Raw genomic sequence first — 22,184 nt, forward strand, 5'->3', positions numbered from 1 at the left:
GGCTCAAAAAATGGCATGTTAAATTTTTAACTTACTAAATCAAGCTTCTGAAAACAACTCAAATATGAGAAAATAACATGAATGTTTGAGTTATAAAGTGGAAATGCATTTTTTTCAGTGGCAGAAGCATCCACACTGTTTTTAAATATTGAATCTTATTTTATTTTATTGTATAATTCTGATCTTTGAAAATAACCTTATGAGATTAAATCAGTCATGTCAAGGCACTTTACGTTGTAAGGTTCAGTCTTAACAAGATGATAGAAAGGATCCCCTGCGAGCAAGGTCCCATATCAGAGGAAGAGACCCCAGGTGGTTGGGGGTGAGCGGAAAGAGGTGGGAGAAAGCCCACAGGTGAAAACACAAAGTTAATGACATGCAGTAGAAGCACAGAACTGCATGGAGAGTGGAAAAGAGCCGAATGGAGAATGCTCAGTGCATCATGGGAAGTCCCCCAGCAGCCTGAGCCTATAACAACATAACAAATGGTTAAGAGTCACCTGATCCAGGCCTGCCTATAAGCTTTATCAAAAAGAAAAGCTTTTAAGTCTAATATTAAAAGCACAGACACCTCTAAGGGAGCCAAGTGCTCTATTTGGGATAATTTGATACTTTAAGGTCTTTAAGATATGATGGAGCTCAGGTCTTCGTATGTGAGAAGGATTTTAAATTCAATTATGGATTTAACAGAGAGCCAATGAAGAAAAGCTAATCTCTTTCTAGTCCTTGTTAGAGCTCCAGCGGAAGCATTTTTGATAAGCCGGCAGTATTTCAGAGAGTAATCTGGTCATTTTGATGATAAAGTCCAGGGGATTTTACTCTCTTTCTTCTCTTCAGGCTCTTTGAGACCACTCCTCTCGGCAGCATCCTAAACAGATTTTCCACTGACACCAACACGATCGATCAGCACATTCCCACCACCCTCGAGTGCCTCTCCCGCTCCACCTTGCTATGCGTGTCTGCTTTGGGTGTCATCTCCTACGTCACACCCGTTTTCCTCATTGCCCTTCTGCCGCTGGCTGTCACCTGCTACTTTATTCAGAAATACTTCCGGATGGCTTCCAGGTGAGTCTGACGGGATAGTTGGAGGGAAGTCACAGACACATTGCTATATAGCCAGATTTTTTTTTTTTTGGTGGGACAAAATAAATATTCCTTTTCAGAATGAAATTCATTAGATTTATGATTTGGATGCAAAAATCTAATATCTGAATGTGGTTCAGCTGATATTTCCCCGTTTGCTGTCTCTGCTATGTTCTGGTCAGGGACCTGCAGCAGTTGGAGGACAGCACACAGCTCCCTTTACTCTCCCACTTCTCTGAGACAGTTGAAGGTCTCACCACTATACGAGCCCTCAGGTAACACATGCTTACATCCTTGGTGAAAATGGGAACTTTTAAAAAGCCATAGCCGAGGTTAAAAATACAATATTTTTCAAAAGACTTCAGAACGCTGTAGGATACTTGCGTGCAAACAGAGACACACAAAAGCTTCAGCATTTACGACTGGACTAGAGTGGACTGTTGGTTAGGTAATTATGTACTGTAGAAGTGAAAATGCCAAAAGCTTATTTCAGGTATTTGGCTAAAATCAAACATTCAGTGACAAAGGAGCCACAAGTGCAAACATTTGAAGTTGTTTTCAGATTCTTGAGATCTTTGCACATTTGGAAAGGCAGCGTTTATTGAAATATCCTTACATATGTGGCATTTTCCTGAACCCGAAAATGTCAAAAGAAATTTCAGCCTTAAATACCAAACAGCCAAAGCCATTAGTTTTATTTCTGTCACTAAAATGTCATTATATTCCTAAAAGATAAAGAGCAATGAGAAATAGCATACGGTGCTCTTCTTAGATGTAGATGTAACGCAGTCTGTGATACAGTGAAATAACAAATGAATGAATTAAACCCCTTCTGTTGGCAGGTATGAGCCCAGGTTCAGACAGAGGTTACTACAGTTCACCGATGCCAACAACATCGCCTCTCTCTTCCTCACAGCAGCCAACCGTTGGCTGGAGGTCCGCATGGTAATGATCCGTCTGCTGCGCCCTTCTTTAAAATTCCCATCAGTTCTGCTTCACTGTTTGTCAGATATCTGCTTCACATTTATGTCGATGTTGCTGGGTAACTGCTCCCTCTGTTGGGGTCTATAAAACACTGAATTTTTCATTCTCGTATTAGCTTGAAATGCTGTCTACATGTCATGTTTTATGTATTGACCGTGCTGCTCACAGTTCATTCGACTCCTTGTGTTTCACAGCAGCAGAAACCTTTGAAATGTTGATGAATGCAAACAAGAACACGCCCCCACCGCCCCCACTGTCATGTCTGCTAACAATAAACCAATCTACAATAATGGATCTCTTTAAGCGTTATTTACCTTCTTCAGTTATTAAGTGAAGCGTTAACTTCTCGCTGCGATGTTGACTTCGTCTGTCTCTGCAGGAGTACATCGGAGCCTGTGTGGTGTTGGTGGCGGCGGTAGCTTCCATCACCAATTCGCTCTACAACCAGCTGTCCCCCGGGCTGGTGGGGCTCGGTCTGACATACGCACTCATGGTGAGAGTGTGTGTGTGTGTGTGTTTAACTGTTTAGCTGTTAAGGTATTTACAGGTTTAAGCTCAATGTTGCAAAAACCTCCCGCAGCACTAGTAGTATAAAGAACACTTTCATTACTTGACCAATGTGTTTCATTTGTAGTTAATTTATTTTAAAAAAGGATGGAGAAAATTGTCTTTTGTAACAATTTCTTTCGTCTGTTTCTACTGATTCTTACATGTTTTAGTGCAGACAGATAAAAATAACTTTTACAGTCACAGTAAAAAGAAAATGTGTCCTTTCTCAAGTTTGTACACATCAGTGAAAAGAAATCTGATCCTTACCAGGTTTTAAATTGAGTACATACAACCTGAGATGAACAAAAACACATGACATGCTGCACCATAATAATTAATCATCATGGTATGACTTCATCAGTCTCTCGCATGGCTCACTCTTCTTTACAATGTTGCTTCAGTTCCCCGTTTATGCACGGCTCTCTTAAGTTTCTCTCTGACACATGGACTGGACTGGGTCACTGCAACACCTTGATTATTTTCTTTTTCAGCCATTCTGTTGTAGCTTGGCCACAATAAAGGTTGTGGATGCTAAAAGGTAGAAAAGGTTGATTTTTGTGTAAATTTGTTTCTTTTTTTGGTATATTTTTGCTGTAAAAATGCAGCAATTTCAGATAAATTGGGAACAAAATGTTTTTATTTCAAGTGTTTTATTTCTGTGTTTCTGAAAAAGCCGGTCTAGAAAATTCATCGTGACAGTCACGAAAAGCCGAGACACACTGAGGATATTCGAGTTGTATCTGGGTGAAAACAACAACAATGTCCACACCGAAAGGACTGCGTGTCTGTGTGGTGACATTTACTCAGCTCATCTCCTCCCTCCTCCCTTCTTGTATCAGGTGTCCAACTACATGAACTGGATGGTGCGTAACTTGGCAGACATGGAAGTACAGCTTGGCTCAGTCAAGAGGATTAACGGCCTGCTCAAAACTGAACCAGAGAATTACGAGGGACTGCTCAGTGAGTGCACTCTGCCGCCTCAAATTAAACTTTCTTACTGATTCAGCAGGCGCTCAGAGAAATCATGTCTAACGTCTTACCACCTGAAAAGTGTTTGTGATTTCTTCTTGAGTGAAGAAGCCTGAAATTAACTCTACGTTCATCACTGTCAGTTCAAGAAGGCTGTCATAATGCTCACGAGAAATGGATCTTTATCCCTCTCGCACTTTTTGAAAACTCTGCTAATGTCTTTTATATCCCCTAATAATCGATCATGCATGCGCCATGTAAAAGTGTGTGCGTGTGCAGTATGCAGTGCGTCTGTTTCTTATCCATAAAATGTGGGAAAGTTTTACATTTTGGTCACAAATTGAAGGAGAATATATGCTGGTAAGGTGGATTCACTCAAGTTTTTTGCTTCTCGGATGGAAAAAAGATCAAATTGAAAGTCGTGATGTTTTTCTTGTGTGTCTCAGCTGTGTCTCAGGTTCCTGACGGCTGGCCCCGACAGGGAGAGATCAAGATACAGAATCTGAGCGTTCGTTATGACGCCACGCTGAAGCCTGTGCTCAAAAATGTCAACGCACATATCAGCCCTGGTCAGAAGGTACAGGACAGAAACCTGTGTTTGAATGTGGAGGAGCATAACAGATTAAATGAAAACTATTTGGAGAAAAAACAAATATAGGTCATATAGTTGCATAACAGCTAAATGACGCAATTTTTGCATATTTCCATTTAATCTGGTGTTATTTTCCCTCAAACTTTTTGTATTTCTGTTTTTTATGTTATTATTTTACTGTTGGTGTTTGCACGTGTGCCCCGTCAGATGAGGAAGGTGTCATTCAAACTGTGTTATGGACTGTTTTTGATCAGCGTCAGACTCACAGCAGAAATACATACTAAGATTTAAATAAACCGGACAGCTAATTAACAGGAGAAATGATACAAGGTCAAATAAATAAATCACATTTAAATATAAATGAAATAATGTCTGCATTTATTTTTAATGCCACTTTGGATGCATTTAATGAAATATTAATGTATTCACTCAATACTTTATTTTTTGTGATTTTTATTTTTATTTTACCAATTTAAGTCTTCTACTTGTGAAAAGAGATAATACAGAAAATACACATTTTAGTTTACTGAGCACTGGTGAGCCTTTTAATGGACTTTGACATGTTCAGGGAGTAGCCTGCTCTTGCTTTATCCTGCCTTAACAGCTAAGATAGACTCTAGCCACATGCCTCCCACACCAGTAAGCTGCTAAGAGAATGGATGGATAGATTAATGGTGATAATTATGATGACTGTTTTTGCTTTTTTTCCCAGGTGGGGATCTGTGGCAGGACCGGCAGCGGTAAATCCTCTTTCTCCTTGGCCTTCTTCCGCATGGTGGACATGTTTGAGGGTAAAATATCACTTCGGCTTCACACCAGCACAAAAAAAAGTTAACAGGATAAAATATACATCTACTTTTGGCTGTTTGCTTATTCACACGTAGATCTGCACGTTTGATTTTTACACCAGATGCCCTTCCTGACATAATCCAAATGGGATTCGTGTCTCCACAGGGGATAAAATAATAATTGAAATAGTAGAAAAAAAGAGGAAAAGTGTCTTAATTGGTGAAATCGGGGTGTTTTTGTAAACTTCTGTCACACAGGAAGGATTGTGATTGATAACATCGACATCTCCAAGCTGCCTCTGCAGACTCTCAGATCTCGGCTGTCCATCATCCTCCAAGACCCTATCCTGTTCAGTGGCACCATCCGGTACAGTACACTTCTCTGTCAAAAAGAAGACTAGTGAATCAGTGATTCTGCATTATAGTAAACGGGGGGGTAGAGAGTCTTCAAAACAGGAGGTGAGCTGTGGATAAGAGCAGTGTCCTCTGAAAACTGCAGTGAAGAGGTTTATTTTTAGACTCCAGCAGCACTGACCGTAAAAGCAATGTCATCCCAGAGAAAAAACAAGCTGCACGATGGTCTCAGACTGTAGTTTTATCCAGTGATGTAAAAGTATATTTCAGTGTTTGTCCCTTTACATGTATGGACTCAGTTTAGTGACGACAGAAGGGTGTGTCGCTCGAGTTGACCAGCTCATACGCTTTAGTCCATTTACTGGAATATTCATTACACAGTCATCAGAGACGCTGCTTCACATAGATCATAATGAAAATGGCCCCAGTGACAGCTCGGAGGTGAGGATTATATTAAAGCTTAAATGTACAGACCACGAATAAAAATGACTTTTTTAAAGCAAAAATACTGATTTCAGACCCTCAAAATATAATATTTATTATGTCTTGTGAAATACAAACATGGATTATTGGTGACTTGGGATATTAGGAAGGATATTTCTCACTGTTTTATGACATTTTACAGATCATCCAAATATTTGTCATTCAAAAAAATGCCTTAATCATGAAGTAACTGAAAGTTGCAGCACTAAATGTAGCTTGTTTTTGCGGGTTTGTAGGTTCAACCTGGACCCAGAGATGAAAGCAACCGATGAGATGCTGTGGGAAGCGCTGGAGATAGCTCAGCTGAAACTTGTTGTTAAATCACTTCCAGGAGGCTTGGGTGAGACATCTGTGTTTGTTCATATGTGTGTGTCAACTATATCGCATTTGCAAACTGTTTATTTTAAAAGACACACAGAAAGTAAAGTGTGCTCACCCGGATCTGAACATTAAACAGAAAAATTAATTCTTTCTCAGAAGTTACATGCACTCTGTCAGCGTCACATCTACCAGCTGCTCGAGTGTCCCCATACAAAGATCGAGCCGCTGTATCAGATGACATGAGCATTCATTTTTAACTCGCTGCAGTGGCTGTTTTATGTGCTGCTGCTCCGTCCTGCACAGTCTTCTGCTCGTGGTTTTGACACAGGACACTAGACAGTTGCCGCCAGCAGGACGACTCGCGGCCAGATCAAATATTATCTGAAAGTCAAGTCAGAAAATCCAACGTGCATAAATGATGAATGCTTGAAGCGATGATGTTGCACGGGGCCGTCTTTGTGTGGACATTAACACTGGCGCGTGAGCACTTCCAGTTTATCACTCGATTCCTTACGTCTCTGCCGTCCTCTGGAATTCATCACAACAACAACAAAAGAAACGCTTCTCTTGTGAAATAAGCCTGCTGCTCATCTCACATTATCAATTTTAGTCTTGTGTGACACTGACGAATGTGTGTGTGTGTGTGTGTGTGTCAGGATGTGACAGGTTCAAGCTAAGCTGCTTGCAGCTTTAGTTTATGTCTGCTGGAACCAGATGTTCAGTAAGATATTGATCCCTGAGGCTGGAGCTGATGGCTAATTAAGTTCGTCCTTTGATTTGGTTTAAGCAACAATACAGTGTGCTATAGATTTATGCTGTGTGGTGAACCAACCTGAGTCCTTGTTACTGCCTTTATATGTTCATAATGGCAACTGTAGTTTGAGGAATTAAAAAATAACCTTATTAATCATATTTAATGCAAAACACCAAACAATGCCTCTCAGTGTGACTTCACTGCATAATGCAGCTCACCCCTCCTATTATTTCTAACCCTTTACATTCACCTTGTAACTAGTTTGATTCCTGTTGGAAGCCTCTGTTTGAAGAGTGACACGCATCCTACTGTTGAATAGACCGAGCGCCGGATCCTCTCGTTGTTTCTTCTTTCTGTATATAAACGTCAAACTTACATGACGTTACAAACAAAAAGAAAATCTCAACATTCAGCGAATTAAGTCATTAATTATTTACCTAATGGTAGATTTTTTTATTCTGTGTTAGGTTAAATCACTAGAGAGCTCTTTGGTTCTTCAAGCATTTTTATGACTTAACCTTCATCATTTATAACACTGAGGAGAAAATGGGAAATCAATATCCTATTGATCTGCAATCCAAAACCTAAAGGCTAATTAACTTTACACTCTTACTCTTTACACTCTTACTTAAGAAAATAACTGAACTACGTAGTTCCTCTGTAGTGTCATGTGTCGCAAAAAACAACAATAAAAATTGCTTCTAAATTCTGGAAATGATTGAAACATATTGAAGTGTATGTTTGTGTTTTCAGATGCCATAGTGACAGAAGGAGGAGAAAACTTCAGTCAGGGTCAGAGACAGCTGTTCTGTCTGGCCAGAGCCTTCGTCAGGAAAAGCAGTATCCTTATCATGGACGAAGCCACAGCATCCATAGACATGGCAACGGTGAGTGTGTAATTAAACAAAGAGCATCTTTAAGGCAGAGAGTGGAGAGCAGGTGTGAAGAGAGAGAAAAGAAATGAGAAAATCAGAGAAAGGGGAGGTGAAGGACACGAGAAGAGCAGGGGTGACACAAAGTGCACGTGGTAATTTTCATCTGTGGGCATGGCAACAAAGAAAATGAAGGAAAAGCTGACAGACTGAATGATTTGTGAATAGATGTGCAAAGGTAAAAGATTAACACTTTGTTCTTTTGTAGAGTAATATTACAAGAGGTACAGAATGAGAAAAAAAAATCTCAGCAGTTTTGGGAGTAAATGGTAAATGACCTGTATTTGTATAGCGCTTTACTTAGTCCCTAAGGACCCCAAAGCGCTTTACACTACATGTGTAACATGTAGTGTACATGAGTAAACCTTTAACTGATGCTTTTTGCATGCAAGGAGAAAAAGTGTAGGAGAAAACATGCATGAAGTGCCAAGAGAAAATCTGAAATAGAAGGAAAATACTGAGCACACCGAGAGCCTGAGGGGAATTTCAGGAAATGGTTGCTCCGTACTTAAAAGCCTCTCTTTTATACGATTGGCCACAAAGAGCGCCAGTTCCAGCTTACAATAAGGCAGCAGCACTGCCCTCAAGGAAACACGATTGAGCCTGTAAGAAGGGACGAGACAATGAACAAGAGATGATGGTTTGAACAATAAGGGTGAAAATGTGATTTTTTTTTTTTTAAACAACACGAATGATGATGTTAACTATCGAAAGCACCTTTTGTTTTTACACAAACTCTGAATCCCAGTGAAGATAAAAGCATGTTTGCTTAAACTAACCTCCCTGCCTCCATCTCCACAGGAGAACATCCTGCAGAAAGTGGTGATGACTGCTTTTGCTGATCGAACAGTAGTTATCATAGCAGTGAGTATATCCCCCTTGCCATTTACAGTAATGCATACAGCTTTGGCATTATCACAAGGACTGCTGACCTTTGCACTGCACTGCTGACGCTTTAAACAATAGCTTTGCCGGCATTTTAACCTTGAAAAGCTACAAATACAGTGCTAGTTATTGAAAGAGGAAATCAAGGCATGTTTCTGGTCTTATTCTTTGTTATTGCAATTACATTATAGAGAAATAACAGAGGTTAAAAAAAAGTATGATAAAATGTGTGGTGCTCACTTTTAATATTTCTCATGAAATATTTAAGAACAAAAGCCAAACAGCCAGAAACCTGATGAACTCTGGTATTTACAGTGGATGCAACCACACACTTAATTTACCAGCCAATATAAAGATGCGCATACAGCTTTTTCTATCGCAGCTTTGTTTCTAAACCGTCCGAGTGATCTAGCATTGGCTGGACTGCTCACTGCAGTAATTACTTTCTTCTGCTCTGTCGCGCAGCATCGCGTCCACACCATTCTCAATGCCGACCTGGTGATCGTGATGAAGCGGGGGATCATCCTTGAGTACGACAGAGCGCAGGCTCTGCTGGACAAGGAGGACAGTGTCTTCGCCTCCTTTGTGCAAGCGGACAAGTAGCACAAGAGGAGGAAGAGTGTGGAAGCATTAAAGGAAGACATTCAAAGTGCAATTGATCCCATGGAATATATTCCTTTTATTTTTTAATCATGTTGTATTATATTTGTACATAAGAATGTTAATGCTTTGTTAATAAAACATAACTTATCCTTAAAGTGTGTGTCCAGAGTTATTTGTGCAGTGAGACTAAAAGTGTGTTTTGGGCATTTGTTAAACTTGCTGTTTGAAACTGATTAGTCATCATGGGATTGTAAGTTTAAAATGACCTGGAGCTAAACAGACAAATAAATGCACACTGCCAGAAACAAAGCATGCTATAAACATTCTTCATGTGCTTCTAGTGGGATTGAGGCTGCACTTAATGGAGTGAACACTGACAATCTGACAATAGAAATTTATAAAGCTGGGATGGGCTCGGAGATGAAAAACAAAACAGACAAGATCTGGTTTCTGTGGTTGACCAGCCCACTGCCTGCTAGTGCCTAATGTTGTCTAAGTTACAAAAACTCTGACCATTATATGATCGGATAATAAGCTGCCTGTGGCATAGCAGCTACACGGCTGAACAGTTCTTAATGCGTAATGGTCTCTCCTGCATTCTCATTGAAAATGAAAGGAAGGGCACCACTCTGGTGGTAATGGTGGTAGTGGAGGGAGGGACTGCCTCTCCTTCTCACGTTACCAAGCTATAGCGAAGTAGCGAGATCAGCAAAGAGCCAACTGCGCCTCATGACCCTGCCTCCTCTTCCAAATGTGATAAAACTCAGCTCAGAGGCCCATTACGCGGCGATAGAAGGAACATTTTACATCTCACTCGATTTCCTTTACGCACAGGGCCGCGGTGAGTGCATACCAACGCAGCGGTAGATGGAGATCACAATGGGAACAAAGCGGTGTGCCACAACTACGCATGGTCGCTCCATTTCGTGAGTGACGGCGTCAGCTGCGGAGCTGTTAGAAGAATCTTCTCATGGGACTTGGCGGTTGCGAGGCGCCTGATCTGGAGGCAACGTGAGGAGCACACATACCTCCAGAAAACAGGGCACTACAAGGCTCTCCCTTCGTGCACCTGACAGCTGCCGAAAAGCTGACACCGCACCGGTGAGTACCGGCTGGTAAGAGAAGTCACCGGGAGAGAGGAGAATTCATTTTTTTTCATCCAAGCACAAGCAGGCAGCACCTTCAAAGCGAAACGGCTGTGGGTACGTAGCATGGGAGCGCTATGTTGTCCAGGAAAGGACTCATTCCTGAAGATTACTTGCTTACACGTTTGGCCGAGGATGTTCTGCAGCCCAAGTTCAAGGCGAAAGCGGGGAAGGCTCGGTTCGTCTCCAAGAACGGCACATGCAATGTGGCGCATACCAACATCCGAGAACAGGGCCGATTCTTGCAGGATGTGTTTACCACGCTCGTGGATTTAAAATGGCTTCACACGCTCATCATTTTCACCATGTCGTTTCTGTGCAGCTGGCTCCTTTTTGGAATGATCTGGTGGCTCGTTGCGTTTGCGCACGGCGACTTGGACCAGAGCGGAGACGACTTTATCCCGTGCGTAACGGATATTCACTCCTTCTCCTCCGCGTTTCTGTTCTCTATAGAGGTCCAAGTGACCATCGGCTTCGGGGGCCGGATGATCACGGAGGAATGCGTCTCCGCTATCATCATTCTGATCGTGCAAAACATCGTCGGGTTGGTAATCAACGCCATCATGCTTGGCTGCATCTTCATGAAAACCGCTCAGGCCAACAGGCGCGCGGAGACGCTCATTTTCAGCAAACACGCTGTTATCTCTGTCCGAAACAACAAGCTCTGCTTTATGGTTCGCATCGGGGATCTGAGGAAAAGCATGATCATCAGCGCCACCGTGCGAATGCAGGTTGTCAAGAGAACCACCACGGAGGAGGGAGAGGTGGTGCCACTAGACCAACTCGACATACACATGGATAACCCAGTGGGTACCAATGGCATCTTCCTGGTATCTCCCCTCATCATCTGTCACATAATTGACAAGCACAGCCCCCTTTACGAGCTTTCAGCCTCTGATCTGTTACACCAAGACATAGAGGTGATCGTTGTGTTGGAGGGGGTAGTGGAGACTACCGGTATCACCACCCAGGCCAGGACGTCCTACGTGTCTGAGGAGATCCTGTGGGGACAGCGCTTTGTGCCTACAGTGTCCGAAGAGGACGGCATGTACGCAGTGGACTACTCCAAGTTTGGCAACACTATGAAGGTCCCAACACCTTGCTGCAGCGCTAAGAAACTGGATGAGGCAGGTGGCATCGCTCGGTTTAAACTGACCGAGGGCGTCACCTTGCGGGCGTCAGTAAGAAGACGTCGGGGCTCCGCGGTGGCTCGAAGGTCCAGGCTGGAGACCATGAAAGCTCACGATTAAGAGTGTGAAAATCATGTCTGCGAGCATTTTGTATGAGTGTTAACAGTCTAAGATTGGTGGTTATAGATTCAGATAATCATATTTATTTTATAACATATGACAGGGATTACCTGTAATCAACAATCAGCATATTCTCTGCAGCCGTATGCAGCCCGTGCGCACAACATGCTTTTATACTCAGTCAGCGTGAAAATGAGATAGAATGCACTGATGATTAGAAGTGACTGTTGTATCAAGAGTGAATCAGCTTGCCTTTTATTTAAAGAAAAAAGTGACTGCATGTGTCCTAAATAAATAAAAGAACGCTGCTAGAAATGGTGTTGTGAATGGGTCACAAGACGGAAATGAAATTAGAACAATGAGGCACTCCCACAATTAAGCAAGGCGTTCTCAACATGCGGAAGAACTCATTAGTATATCCCCTGATTTTACACAGCATAAGTTATAGCACAGTAGGCTGTAGCACTAAACAAAAAACTGCACTACAGTTTCTCATTACTCTTGTCGATGGCTACATAGCTGCCAGCTACTCTGACAAAGATTAAAATACAAACAGTCAAAGATCAGGGCTGAAGAAGCAGTCATACCCAAACCCAACTCTACAGGCTGGATCAAACTAACCTTACAGTTCCCACAGTACAGTCAAAAGAATCATTTACATTTTATGAGATCGCATTTTCCACTTGCAGAAAAAAGGCGAAATGTAAAGTATAAAATATATTTATTACAGAAGCATCGTGGATGAGATTGTGCTATACTCAAGTATGACTTCCCTCCAGTTAGCTCTTTTCAAGTTTCACATGTATCCTTCCACAAAGTCTCTCCAGATAAGGAACCAAAGGTTTTGGCATTTTCTCCCTAAACAGACAGGCAGCCAGACTGCCCTCGAGGTCTCCACAGAGGCCAAACGGAAGAAAACTGAGTTCTTCACTCTCCAAAAAAAGATATCTTTTGCCTGCCTCCCATCTTCCATTCATTCTAACAAGCTTCTGGTCATACTAAAGAACCTTTGATCACCATTACAAAAGGGTCAACACATGCTGAGTAGTATTTTATCTTAGGAGTGAGGTGGAAACAAAAATTCCAGTGTGAAGTTGGTGGAGTTCCCATTAAAATGCTCACATCAGGCTGCTTCTTCAATTTCCACAAAAAACAAAAACAAACAAAAGACACAGAGACAGCTGGCATTTCTCTCTTTTATTAGATTATAATCCGCAGAGCTTAAAATATTAAATTGCTTTTAACTTAGTTAATAATTAAAATACATAAAAACAAGAGCCAGAACTGAGGAACCCTGCAAAAAAAGTTAAAATAAATAAAAAAGGAGAATTATAAATTGAATCCTCCTCCATACAGAGGCTATTTCTGACAGAACCCGCTTGTGATTCTTTGTACAGTAAAGTCCAAGCAGACTGTGCATTTTCTATACATGTGTAATGATACTGTTATCATTTCCAAAGTAATTTTTCCTCTGATATATATATATAAAAAGCAAATTTAAAGGGACTGGTAAAAATAAAATAATTTTTATTTTGCACTGGAATTACTGGTTTAAACAGCAGAGCAGCATCACACCATTGCCCTCACCTCTCACTCCATCCCTCTCTCCCCCTCTCTGCGCCTGCAGACATTACCTCATGTCTTTGTCCTTCTGTGCTGCTGGAGTGAGTGGGTGGAGATGGTGTTGGTGGGTTAAGGGGCTGCTGCTGTGTGAGACACCAGCAAACAGCTCTGATTCACCTTATGCAGGCACCAATCTGTCTCAAAGTCTCGATTCTCTGATAGGATTAAATATCTCTCATACAATCTTTATATTCTCTTCTCCGTCTCCCTGTTTCTGTGGCATCTTCCACATCTTTGCTGCCCTCTAAAGGTAAGCTCTGGGATATTTTTGTTAAGGGGTTCCCCTGGTGATTATTTGACTATATTGTAGTTAAACACAATCGACATCTGTCTGAGCAGTCTGGTGAACAAGGGATAGAGAATGAAAATGAGTAGAGTCTCTCTGGCAGCAGTGACGTATTCTCTCAGGTCCTGAGTAGGAAGCGCTTTAATCATCCCCCACATAAACAACCCAAAACAGTGATTGGCTAGTATCGCCCCTGTCAGGCAGTAACATGGCTCCCTACTGGCCAGGGTAGTGGCCGTGCGCCTGTCGGCCGCCTCCCACTGTCGAAGGGGGGAAGGACAAGCCCACAAGTCAGCAGAGACGCCTCTTCTCCACACATCAACAACACTGTACAATAGTAGGTCGAAGCAAAGCAGAGCCCCCCTTCCTGTACTGTATGTTAGGCAGAGGATAGAGGGAGGTGAAGTGCTGACAAACACACTGCACCTCCCTCTCAAACCAAAAATAAAAAGTCAACAAAAAATAAAAGAAAATAAAAACCAAAAAAAATAAAACACATACTTTTTGTTCCTAGTTTAAATTGCAGAGAAGGTGGGAGGAATTTGTCCCTTGGAGGAACGCTCACGCCAATTCCTGCTGGCGTGACAAACTCCTCCCCTACCCACCACCCCAACCCTCCCCCTTGAAAAATCCCCCCTCCCCCCCTTTTCTTCCGGCTGGTTGGAGTTGTAGCGAAATATAAGGGTAGTGGAAGGTCTCTTAAGTCCTGCTTGCACCAGGGCCTGGCTGTCTGTCCTTCTCCATCTGATCTTCTAACACCCCCGCGGCTGCCGTTTCACCACCGCCCCCCCGCTCATCTCTCCGTCACGTGGTTTTGTGAAGAAGGGGAGGGTGCTGTGGCGGAGGGGGCCGGGGTTAGTGCTGGCAGCGGGGCAGGGGCGCAGAGGATTTCGGACAGGTCGTCCATGATACAGGTCTCCTTGGGGTCGACCAGGTTGAATTCCCTTACGAAAACGATGAAATGTGCATACAGAGTGTTCAAGTGGCCCTGCAGTTCCAGAGCTACCGTCTCTTTAAAGTGCGCCCAGTAGAGGTGAGCCAGCACGTGGAACAGGTACCGGCAGATCTTCTTTACCAAGGACTCAAAGGAGTTGGGGAACTCTTTGCCTGAAACGAGAAAAAGACAAAAACAATAATAACTAAATGACTGAGCTTTTGGCAGTATTATGAACTGGCTCGTGTTGCCAGTCCCTGAATAAAATATTATAACTTGGTGTGAATGCAAAACTAAAGATGCAGCACTGCTGTAGGTTTGCATTTAGTGTGAGTTATTTAAAAAGTGCTGATAATATTCATTGCTTAGATAATAAAGTAAAAAATCCCAAGACTCACAAAGCCTTTTGATTGCAATCTACAATTTCTTCCTGCTGTTACTCAATGGACTGCTGCTGATTTATGGTACCCTACACTTCCACATCTGCACCAGCAGGGGGAAGTAAAGTGCTTTAACACTTGAGAGCTGCTCTGGCCCGCACTCACCATATTTTGTAGGAAAGATTTCCTCATCTGTGACCAGTTTCTGACAAAGACTCATTACAAAGTCTACATATTGTGGAGCAGTGCACTTCGTCTTCTTCCCCTTCTCGTCATACCAGTAGTATATTCTAGAAAGAGAGTAACACAGAGGAAACGTCACAATCCCTGTTATTACAACAACATTAAGACATGAATGGAGAACAGGATGTGATTACACAGCAGTGATCAGAGCTTTAATAATCATAATGAATGCTGCTGAAAGAATGTGTGTGGCTCATGTAGCAGCAGCAAAATTAGCTCAGACAAAAGTGTTTGCTAGAACAACAACAACAAACCTTATTTATATAGCACATTTAAAAACCAGTGGTGTACCAAAGTGCTTAACATGCAAGAAGTAACAGGGAAGGATGAGGGCTATGGCAAGGTACCAAAACGTGCTAGCAGGTTGAATGGCATTAAAACACACGAAGGCAAAAGAATTGCATATAAAAGCATAAAAGAAGGCTAAGTGTAGAGGATAAAACAGTCAGAAAAAATTAATAATGAATTAAAAGTAATTAAGAATAAGCCGAAGATAAGAATAAGCGTTAAGCTAACTATCAAGCAAGCGTTAACTGGTAGAAAAGGCGAGGCTAAATAAGTGGGTTTTTAACCGCGTATAGCGATGGGGAGGTTATTCCATAAATCGGGTGCAGCCAAGGCAAACGCGCGGTCACCTCTAGTCTTCAGCCGAGATCTCGGCAGTACCAAGAGTGACTGGGAAGATGATCTTAATGCTCTAGTAGGGGTGTATGATCTAAGTAGCTCAATGAGGTAGCTTGGCGCTATATTGTTAATAATTCGGAAGGTAAGCAGCAGGATTTTGAATTGAATGCGGTAGAACAGAAACGAGCAAGCAGGAAGATAAAATAACACAAGTGACAATTAGCTCATGAAAAATCACCTGCTTTGTTTCCTCATCGAGGAAAAACCCAGCCCTCTAATCAGAGTATCACTGTATGACTGAAAGTGATACGTCAATCTTATGCACAACCCAGATATTATGTTTACATTTTTTGGCTACAGCGGATCCTGTGACTCTGAGTTTTAATTTCCTGATCAGGCCACATTGCCTCTTGCTGACACTGATCCCCCGTCAGTCCTGCTGCTGGGCAAACATTTCCGTGGGGGCTGACCCAGATAACTGAATTGTAAGCGGCTGGCTTGGAAACATGGTTAACAAAAGGTCAAACGGGAGGTCAGCAGGCACCTTAGAGATAGATGAATGAGCCACGGGAGGCTTTTCGAGGGCTGTCAGGAGACGAGATGTTGAGACAGAAATGGCAAAATAACCACAGGGACGAGAGATGATCTCTGAGTTGGAGAGGCCAGTGAATAAGCAGATAAAATGTGAGTGCAGGTGTAGCGGTCTGCAGTGCGGCTGTGGGAGGCAGCAGGGCAGACATAACAAAACCTGAGGAATGTAAAGTGTCCACATAGCTGATCCTCCAGGAGGCAACTACTGACCACAACAGCAGGACATGACACTTACAATACACTAACAGACAGACAGTCTAATACTGTGTGCATGTGGGAGACGGGCTAAACTACAAATATACCTGTGCTGCTAAATACACAGAGACAAGCAGACATGGTAAAGATAACACAGTGACTTAGTCAGACTTCATGAACGGGGCACAGACAGCTTTTCAAATTTAATATGCTTTTGCTTAACCTTTAGTTTGTCTCTTTTATAGTGTCCTCGGTTTATAGTTAAGAAGAAAAAGAAGTTATAAAAAAAAAAAAAAAAATCAAATCGTTAAAATTGTTCGAGTGTGTACAACGAGCGCCTGTAGAGATGTAAGAAGAAATCTGATCACAAAACAAGATTAAATTAAGTAAATCTAATTGAGGATACTTTATAAAACATGGCTTTATGCCTTTTTCAACTTTCTGTCTACTGCAGATTTTGATTCAATTGTATTTCTTAATTTCCTTCCTCACTTTATTTTGCTTTTAAATACTGACTTACACAAAAACTGACTGTGCAGTGAATGTTTAGCTTCGAGCTAAGTGACTGGATGTTTTTTTTATTCTTTCCTAATGACGTACGTTTTTATAACAATGCTGAAGAAGTGGGTGTATTTTCAGAAACAGAATCTAAACTGGAAACATCTATAAGAACTCAATGTATAGTGAACACAGTGAGCACTTCTATCCACCCACCTACACAAAATGGGTCTAAATAGTTACCAAATGGTTCTGGTGCCTTCAGAGCTCATGGAAACATTTTCTTCCAAAAATAGTGCTCAGCTCTGCCCTTGGGCAGGGGCACTGACGCTGCTGCTGTGACTGGGCCTCAGTCAGTTTTAACCACAGAGGGCGGCGCGTGCCAGGTCCTGCATAGGCAGGAAAAGGCGGGGTGCTGGGTACCAGGCAGCGGAGAAAGGTACAATCCTAAATGCTGGGCTTACATTTGGAGTTCAGACTATTTTCATTTTCACTCCAACTCTGCGTCTTTAATATTCAAGACATTAACTCACAAACAAAAACCTGTTAATCTGCTCCAACGCCTCCTCCGTTCAAATACCGCAGGTGAAGCATGTTTGTCTTATTTGTCAGGGTGTGGGTTAGAAGCAGTAGCTCAAGGTGACAACAGTGGAAAACTTCATTGTCTGACAGCTGAACTCGTGATTACTGTCAAACACCAGGTTGTTTGTCGATGTCTCAGAATTCGGCTTGAGTGATTGCATTACTTACAATGTGTTAAGAGGTGTTTAGTGATTTTTGCGGTTTTTCAAAGTGTGGCTAATCTAGTTTTTCGAGCCTTCAGCAGACACAGGGGAAAAGAAGGCCTCTTTTTAAGAGTCAAGGCCTCATAAAAAGACTGCACCAAACCTCAACAGGGGAAGCAAGTTCAATAAATACTTAAGAGTTAGTCATAATCCCCTTGTGTTAACATGAGATGGATACACCTCTGTCAGGATTATCCTAAACAAACTAATGTAAAATATGCCTAATTTACTGCACATAGTAGTGATAAACCAGTTTAGTACAAAAGGTATGGGTCTAAAAACGTGACAAGTTTCAAAAAATATCCTGTGTGGTGACTTCAGAGCGATACACATTTCAGCCCCTGGACTGGAACCGATTGCTAACAAATGGCAAGAGATTAAAGGCAGACATCCTGGTGACACTTTGATAAGAGAATCAAGGAAATGTGTGTGTGATGTGAGTGTAATGATATTAGCAGGGTTCAGACAGCAGCAAAAATCACAGGCTGGACTGCAAGGCATTGAAGTTGAACCTGGCCCAGGCTACAGTTATTAGCATGTGGACTCTACATTTGCCAGACTACATCAGGTTTTCGTCTGTGCAAGCCAGTGATAATAATGAAAAGAGGAAAACTAGTGCTTAAAAAGGCCATGCCTTGGGTGCAACATCTAAGCACATCAAAGCACAGCAGCCCTAACCTTCTGTTTGTGAGGGGCAGCCAATCAGAAAAAAGTTGACTTAATAGGTGAGTGGCCTTAAAGGCCCCCTTCCCAGACCTGAGAACCTGGATGAAGGACTAGTGTAAAATAAGGATCATTTTTGAACTGCCAATCATGCTAATAAATTCACAAAATAATACGAAGCTTCAGATGAGCTGAACAGATCTCCTTGAAAGCTTTAAAATACGCACATTTCTATACTGTGTGGGTAGTTAGAAGACCGAGCACCTCCTCGGGGTTGTGAGTTCGCCCTTGCTGACCAGAGAAACGTTGCTTAATGAATTATCCAATAGGACACCAGATTTCTGATGAATAAACCAATAAGGGCTCTCCAGGTGAGTGATGAATAAACCAGAAGTGTGGGCGATAACTTACGTGTTGCAGGCCGTCATGGCTTGACAGATCTCCCCAGTGCAGAACTCTGAGATAGTGCTGTACTGAAGGTTGATAAGATTGAAGAATGTTGTTGCTGTGGGAAAGAGATGAGAGAGCACAAGACTGTTGGTCATCCACAACACAGGAATTATAACAACACTAATGCACAGGCATGCCAGTGGGTGAATGACCGTAAGAAGATATGTTATTGTCACGTTCTTCTTTGGCTCGTGAGGACACACCTAAAATTGTATACGCAATGCTTAGTGGGAAGTCAGAGTCACATGCGCACACACTAATTCCAATTATCACATCCTTCAAAAGATGTTTTTGTTTCTGATTCACACAAAGAATGGGAGGGAGGCTTTGACAAGCATTCACCTAAAACAGACAGGTATTTTTGCTGCAAGGTAGAACTCCTGCACAGCCTTATACGCTTGCACAACAGTGTAACAAAGCAAAGCTGGGGTCTATAGGGGCTCAAGTAAACTATTCAACTGTCAACATGCTTGCAAGGCATGTTAGTTGTAGGAAAACCCGTCCATCTTACTTGTAGTGTGAGACTCCTTAAGTAATACGTCTTCTGTGACTGTGTTTTTTTAAAGCTTTGAACTACTAGAGGGACTCCCAATGTAATCATCTCCAACAACAGGAGACATAAATACGCTAAATAAGGCAAAATGTCAACCGATTTTTACAAAGGAAAGAAGTAGATCCCTTGCTATTCCTATTAGGATTAAACTACCATCCCACTAGTTCCCACACATTTTCCCCCCTGCGCAACATAGAAGCCTGAATTTGGAAAATATTTAATATAAATGACATCATTATTTATTTGGTTACAAGAAAGAAAAAAAAAAATCTAAACATTGCTCCACCCAACTGAGTTTCCTGGAAGCTAAACCTCAGCCACTGATGGATACATGCAAGCTTGTGTAACTTAATTTTCATGGTGAAAAACTTATCGGCATGTGAAATCACATCTGTTGTTATGCAACAGTGTTTTATTAGCTAAAATAAAAAGGAAAGAAGAATTGCACCCCACCCCCCTGCACGCACCGTAGTGGTTTGGATATGTAACCAAAGCAAAGTCAAAAAGAAAGTCTGAGACTGATCCAGCTGCCAGGTCATAGAAAGCTGAATAAACTCCAGAAGCGACGCTCATAATGGCAAATATACATTCTGGTAAAGGCTGACACGCTGCACTGAGAGTGGCTGTAAATGGTGGCGTGTAGTGTTGCACCGGGAACAGTCTCTAAACTGTGCCAGGCCTGGATCATGTTAAAGGCTTAGCTCCCTTGTCCTACTTGTTATATCCAGGTGAGTGACAAGCGCATATAGATGTGGAAAGCAATTCCAAGCCCCCGAGAAAACATTACAAGTGGGTGCAAACACCAAGCTCGATCAATGAGTGCGAACCTCACTAAATGTCTTTTAAATGCCGAGCATCTACAAGTGTCCAACTCTATTGTTCAAATTTGTCACGACTACCACAGTCAAAGGCACTCACTGTTGCTGGCTAGCCATTCGTTGAGATCTATCTCTCTGGGCAGCACCACCAACTCCTTAAGGTCGAAGTCCACCACGCGGACTTTCGTGAACTCTGGTTCCAAGTACTGTTTCTTCTCTTCTGCTGGTGGCTTCTTTCCATTTGGCTTCGTTTTGGACTTCCTGGAATATAGAAGACAACAGGGCAGATTAATAAAATGATAAGGGTGCCGATAAGGCAAATACAAGATAAAGTGAAGCGGGAGAAGAAATTTACTAGTGCCTGAGATTTATGCCAGCTGTAAAACTACAGTTTAGTTTGAGTCTGTAAAGAATGAAAGTTGCTCAGGCTGCTGAAAAACCCCCACATATATTCTACAACCAGCCTTTCAAGATGAGCTGGTCAAATGATAAGCCAACAGTAAATATAGAAACAAAACAGCCCAAGTTAGTACTTCAGTAAAATTCCACTGATAAACAGGGAAGTCAGCATAAAATAACTGGTATGCATCCAATGCATAACAGATTGCAAAAATATCAGTTACGAAACACAAACGTTCTGTGACTCTTCCATCGTTTGATTAACAGCAGCCTAAAGAGACCAAACAAAAGAGCCCTTTGTTACTGTACCTATCCTCCAACTCTGGCTCAATACCGAATGTTTGTAGAATAGCTTCTATAAAGGCAGCCATCTCCAGCTCCTTGTACTTCCACTGTTAGTTTTAGTGCTGCAATGTGATATTGCACTCTGCCAGAGTTCCCAGGGCTGAGCCCTTTCTTCCCTCAGCTCCTGCTCAGTGAAGGCACTGCCTTCCTGGGTTAAAGGTTGAAAATCTTAACAAGCAGCAGACTTTGCGCAATCAACTGTCCACCCATCTTCCTTTTTCACAATTTTAAAAGTTAGGACTAATAATAACCAGCTTAATCTGCTATTCCATTCAAGCCTTTCCACACCCTGTAAAGACTATTATTCTTCTCGATTATACATGCGTCTTTATTTCGCTCCTACTTGCCAGTGCTACGCTGTTTTGGTTTGCTGAAGGACAAAGGAGGTTCAGTTTGCTCCTTAAATTTATTGTGCTACTGCTGACCTTCATTTCCAGCCTTCTTGAACTTATTGCAAATTCCCCTCATCCTCGTTTCTCCACAACCTCCAAACACAATGATCCATCAATGTGTTCTCGGCTCTTGCCTTCTCTCCTTTACTTCCTGTTCACAGCTCACCCCACTGGAGTTTACAGGAGGAAAGTTAATTGGCTTGTTTTTCTGCATGAAAAAGGGTATTAAATTCATGGAAGAAGAGCAAAAGAGAGCAGGCAGAAGTAGAAAGGAATGGAGCGAGGAGGGAAGATCAACACAGGCCCAGCTGATATCCATGGGAACTAATAAACACTTTCAAAACACGACTGGACTGTAAAGCACGAGGCCTCTTGGCCAGAGCTCCGTGTTCAAAAGCCTTTCACTGTTTAATTCCGTTCTCCAGGAAGCATCGCCCAGCTTTCCACCTCAGCAAACAAGGAAAGGCATGTCAACATAATACAGACAGATACAGAGCCCTGGAGCTTTTTACTTTGTAAATGTTTAAGACACCCCCGCCCCCATTTCCTTACATGTTCACTGTCTCCTAATTGATCTGTCAGACAAATGCTTAGCTGTAAACTGTCTTCTGGATGCGTCTGAAAACACTGAAAGACTCACACTTGCATAGTCACACTCGCAGACACACACCAAAGGTTGCAAAGGTGCTAAAGGTTCTTGTTTGTTGGGAAAT

General features: G+C 42.2%; 3 protein-coding genes across 11 annotated transcripts in view; 2 read left to right on the forward strand and 1 right to left on the reverse strand.

The window, feature by feature from the left end:
* Positions 1 to 9,479, forward strand: part of abcc8 (ATP-binding cassette, sub-family C (CFTR/MRP), member 8) — a 67,055-nt gene extending 57,576 nt beyond the window's left edge. For all 5 annotated transcript variants that reach the window (XM_085281680.1, XM_085281676.1, XM_085281678.1 and 2 more), the window contains 12 exons: positions 838 to 1,065; positions 1,266 to 1,358; positions 1,926 to 2,028; positions 2,447 to 2,560; positions 3,456 to 3,576; positions 4,032 to 4,162; positions 4,890 to 4,968; positions 5,224 to 5,332; positions 6,039 to 6,142; positions 7,631 to 7,764; positions 8,611 to 8,673; positions 9,160 to 9,479. In XM_085281680.1, the coding sequence (XP_085137806.1) occupies positions 838 to 1,065; positions 1,266 to 1,358; positions 1,926 to 2,028; positions 2,447 to 2,560; positions 3,456 to 3,576; positions 4,032 to 4,162; positions 4,890 to 4,968; positions 5,224 to 5,332; positions 6,039 to 6,142; positions 7,631 to 7,764; positions 8,611 to 8,673; positions 9,160 to 9,297 (1,417 nt within the window). In that variant the 3' untranslated portion in view covers positions 9,298 to 9,479. The remainder of the gene's footprint in view (positions 1 to 837; positions 1,066 to 1,265; positions 1,359 to 1,925; positions 2,029 to 2,446; positions 2,561 to 3,455; positions 3,577 to 4,031; positions 4,163 to 4,889; positions 4,969 to 5,223; positions 5,333 to 6,038; positions 6,143 to 7,630; positions 7,765 to 8,610; positions 8,674 to 9,159) is intronic.
* Positions 9,480 to 9,885: 406 nt separating this feature from the next.
* Positions 9,886 to 12,003, forward strand: kcnj11 (potassium inwardly rectifying channel subfamily J member 11). Its single transcript, XM_085281685.1, has one exon. It carries the CDS (start codon positions 10,520 to 10,522, stop codon positions 11,690 to 11,692), a length of 1,173 nt encoding a protein of 390 aa, XP_085137811.1. The 5' UTR covers positions 9,886 to 10,519; the 3' UTR covers positions 11,693 to 12,003.
* Positions 12,004 to 14,223: 2,220 nt separating this feature from the next.
* mob2a (MOB kinase activator 2a) overlaps positions 14,224 to 22,184 on the reverse strand; it is a 54,517-nt gene continuing 46,556 nt past the window's right edge. For 4 of the 5 annotated variants that reach the window (XM_085281691.1, XM_085281690.1, XM_085281689.1 and 1 more), the window contains exons 2-5: positions 20,436 to 20,596; positions 18,926 to 19,019; positions 15,081 to 15,205; positions 14,224 to 14,708 (exon numbers count right to left, since the gene is read on the reverse strand). In XM_085281691.1, coding sequence (XP_085137817.1) covers positions 14,395 to 14,708; positions 15,081 to 15,205; positions 18,926 to 19,019; positions 20,436 to 20,596 — 694 coding nt within the window. In that variant the 3' untranslated portion in view covers positions 14,224 to 14,394. Of the gene's footprint in view, positions 14,709 to 15,080; positions 15,206 to 18,925; positions 19,020 to 20,435; positions 20,597 to 21,043; positions 21,870 to 22,184 lie in introns of those variants that run through there. The other variant, XM_085281688.1, reaches the window with a different exon arrangement.

Source organism: Mchenga conophoros, linkage group LG7 (genome assembly GCF_057382185.1).
Source record: "Mchenga conophoros isolate Kocher_MC1m ecotype Shallow Benthic linkage group LG7, M_conophoros_male_GT1.1, whole genome shotgun sequence".
Lineage (NCBI taxonomy): Eukaryota > Metazoa > Chordata > Actinopteri > Cichliformes > Cichlidae > Mchenga > Mchenga conophoros.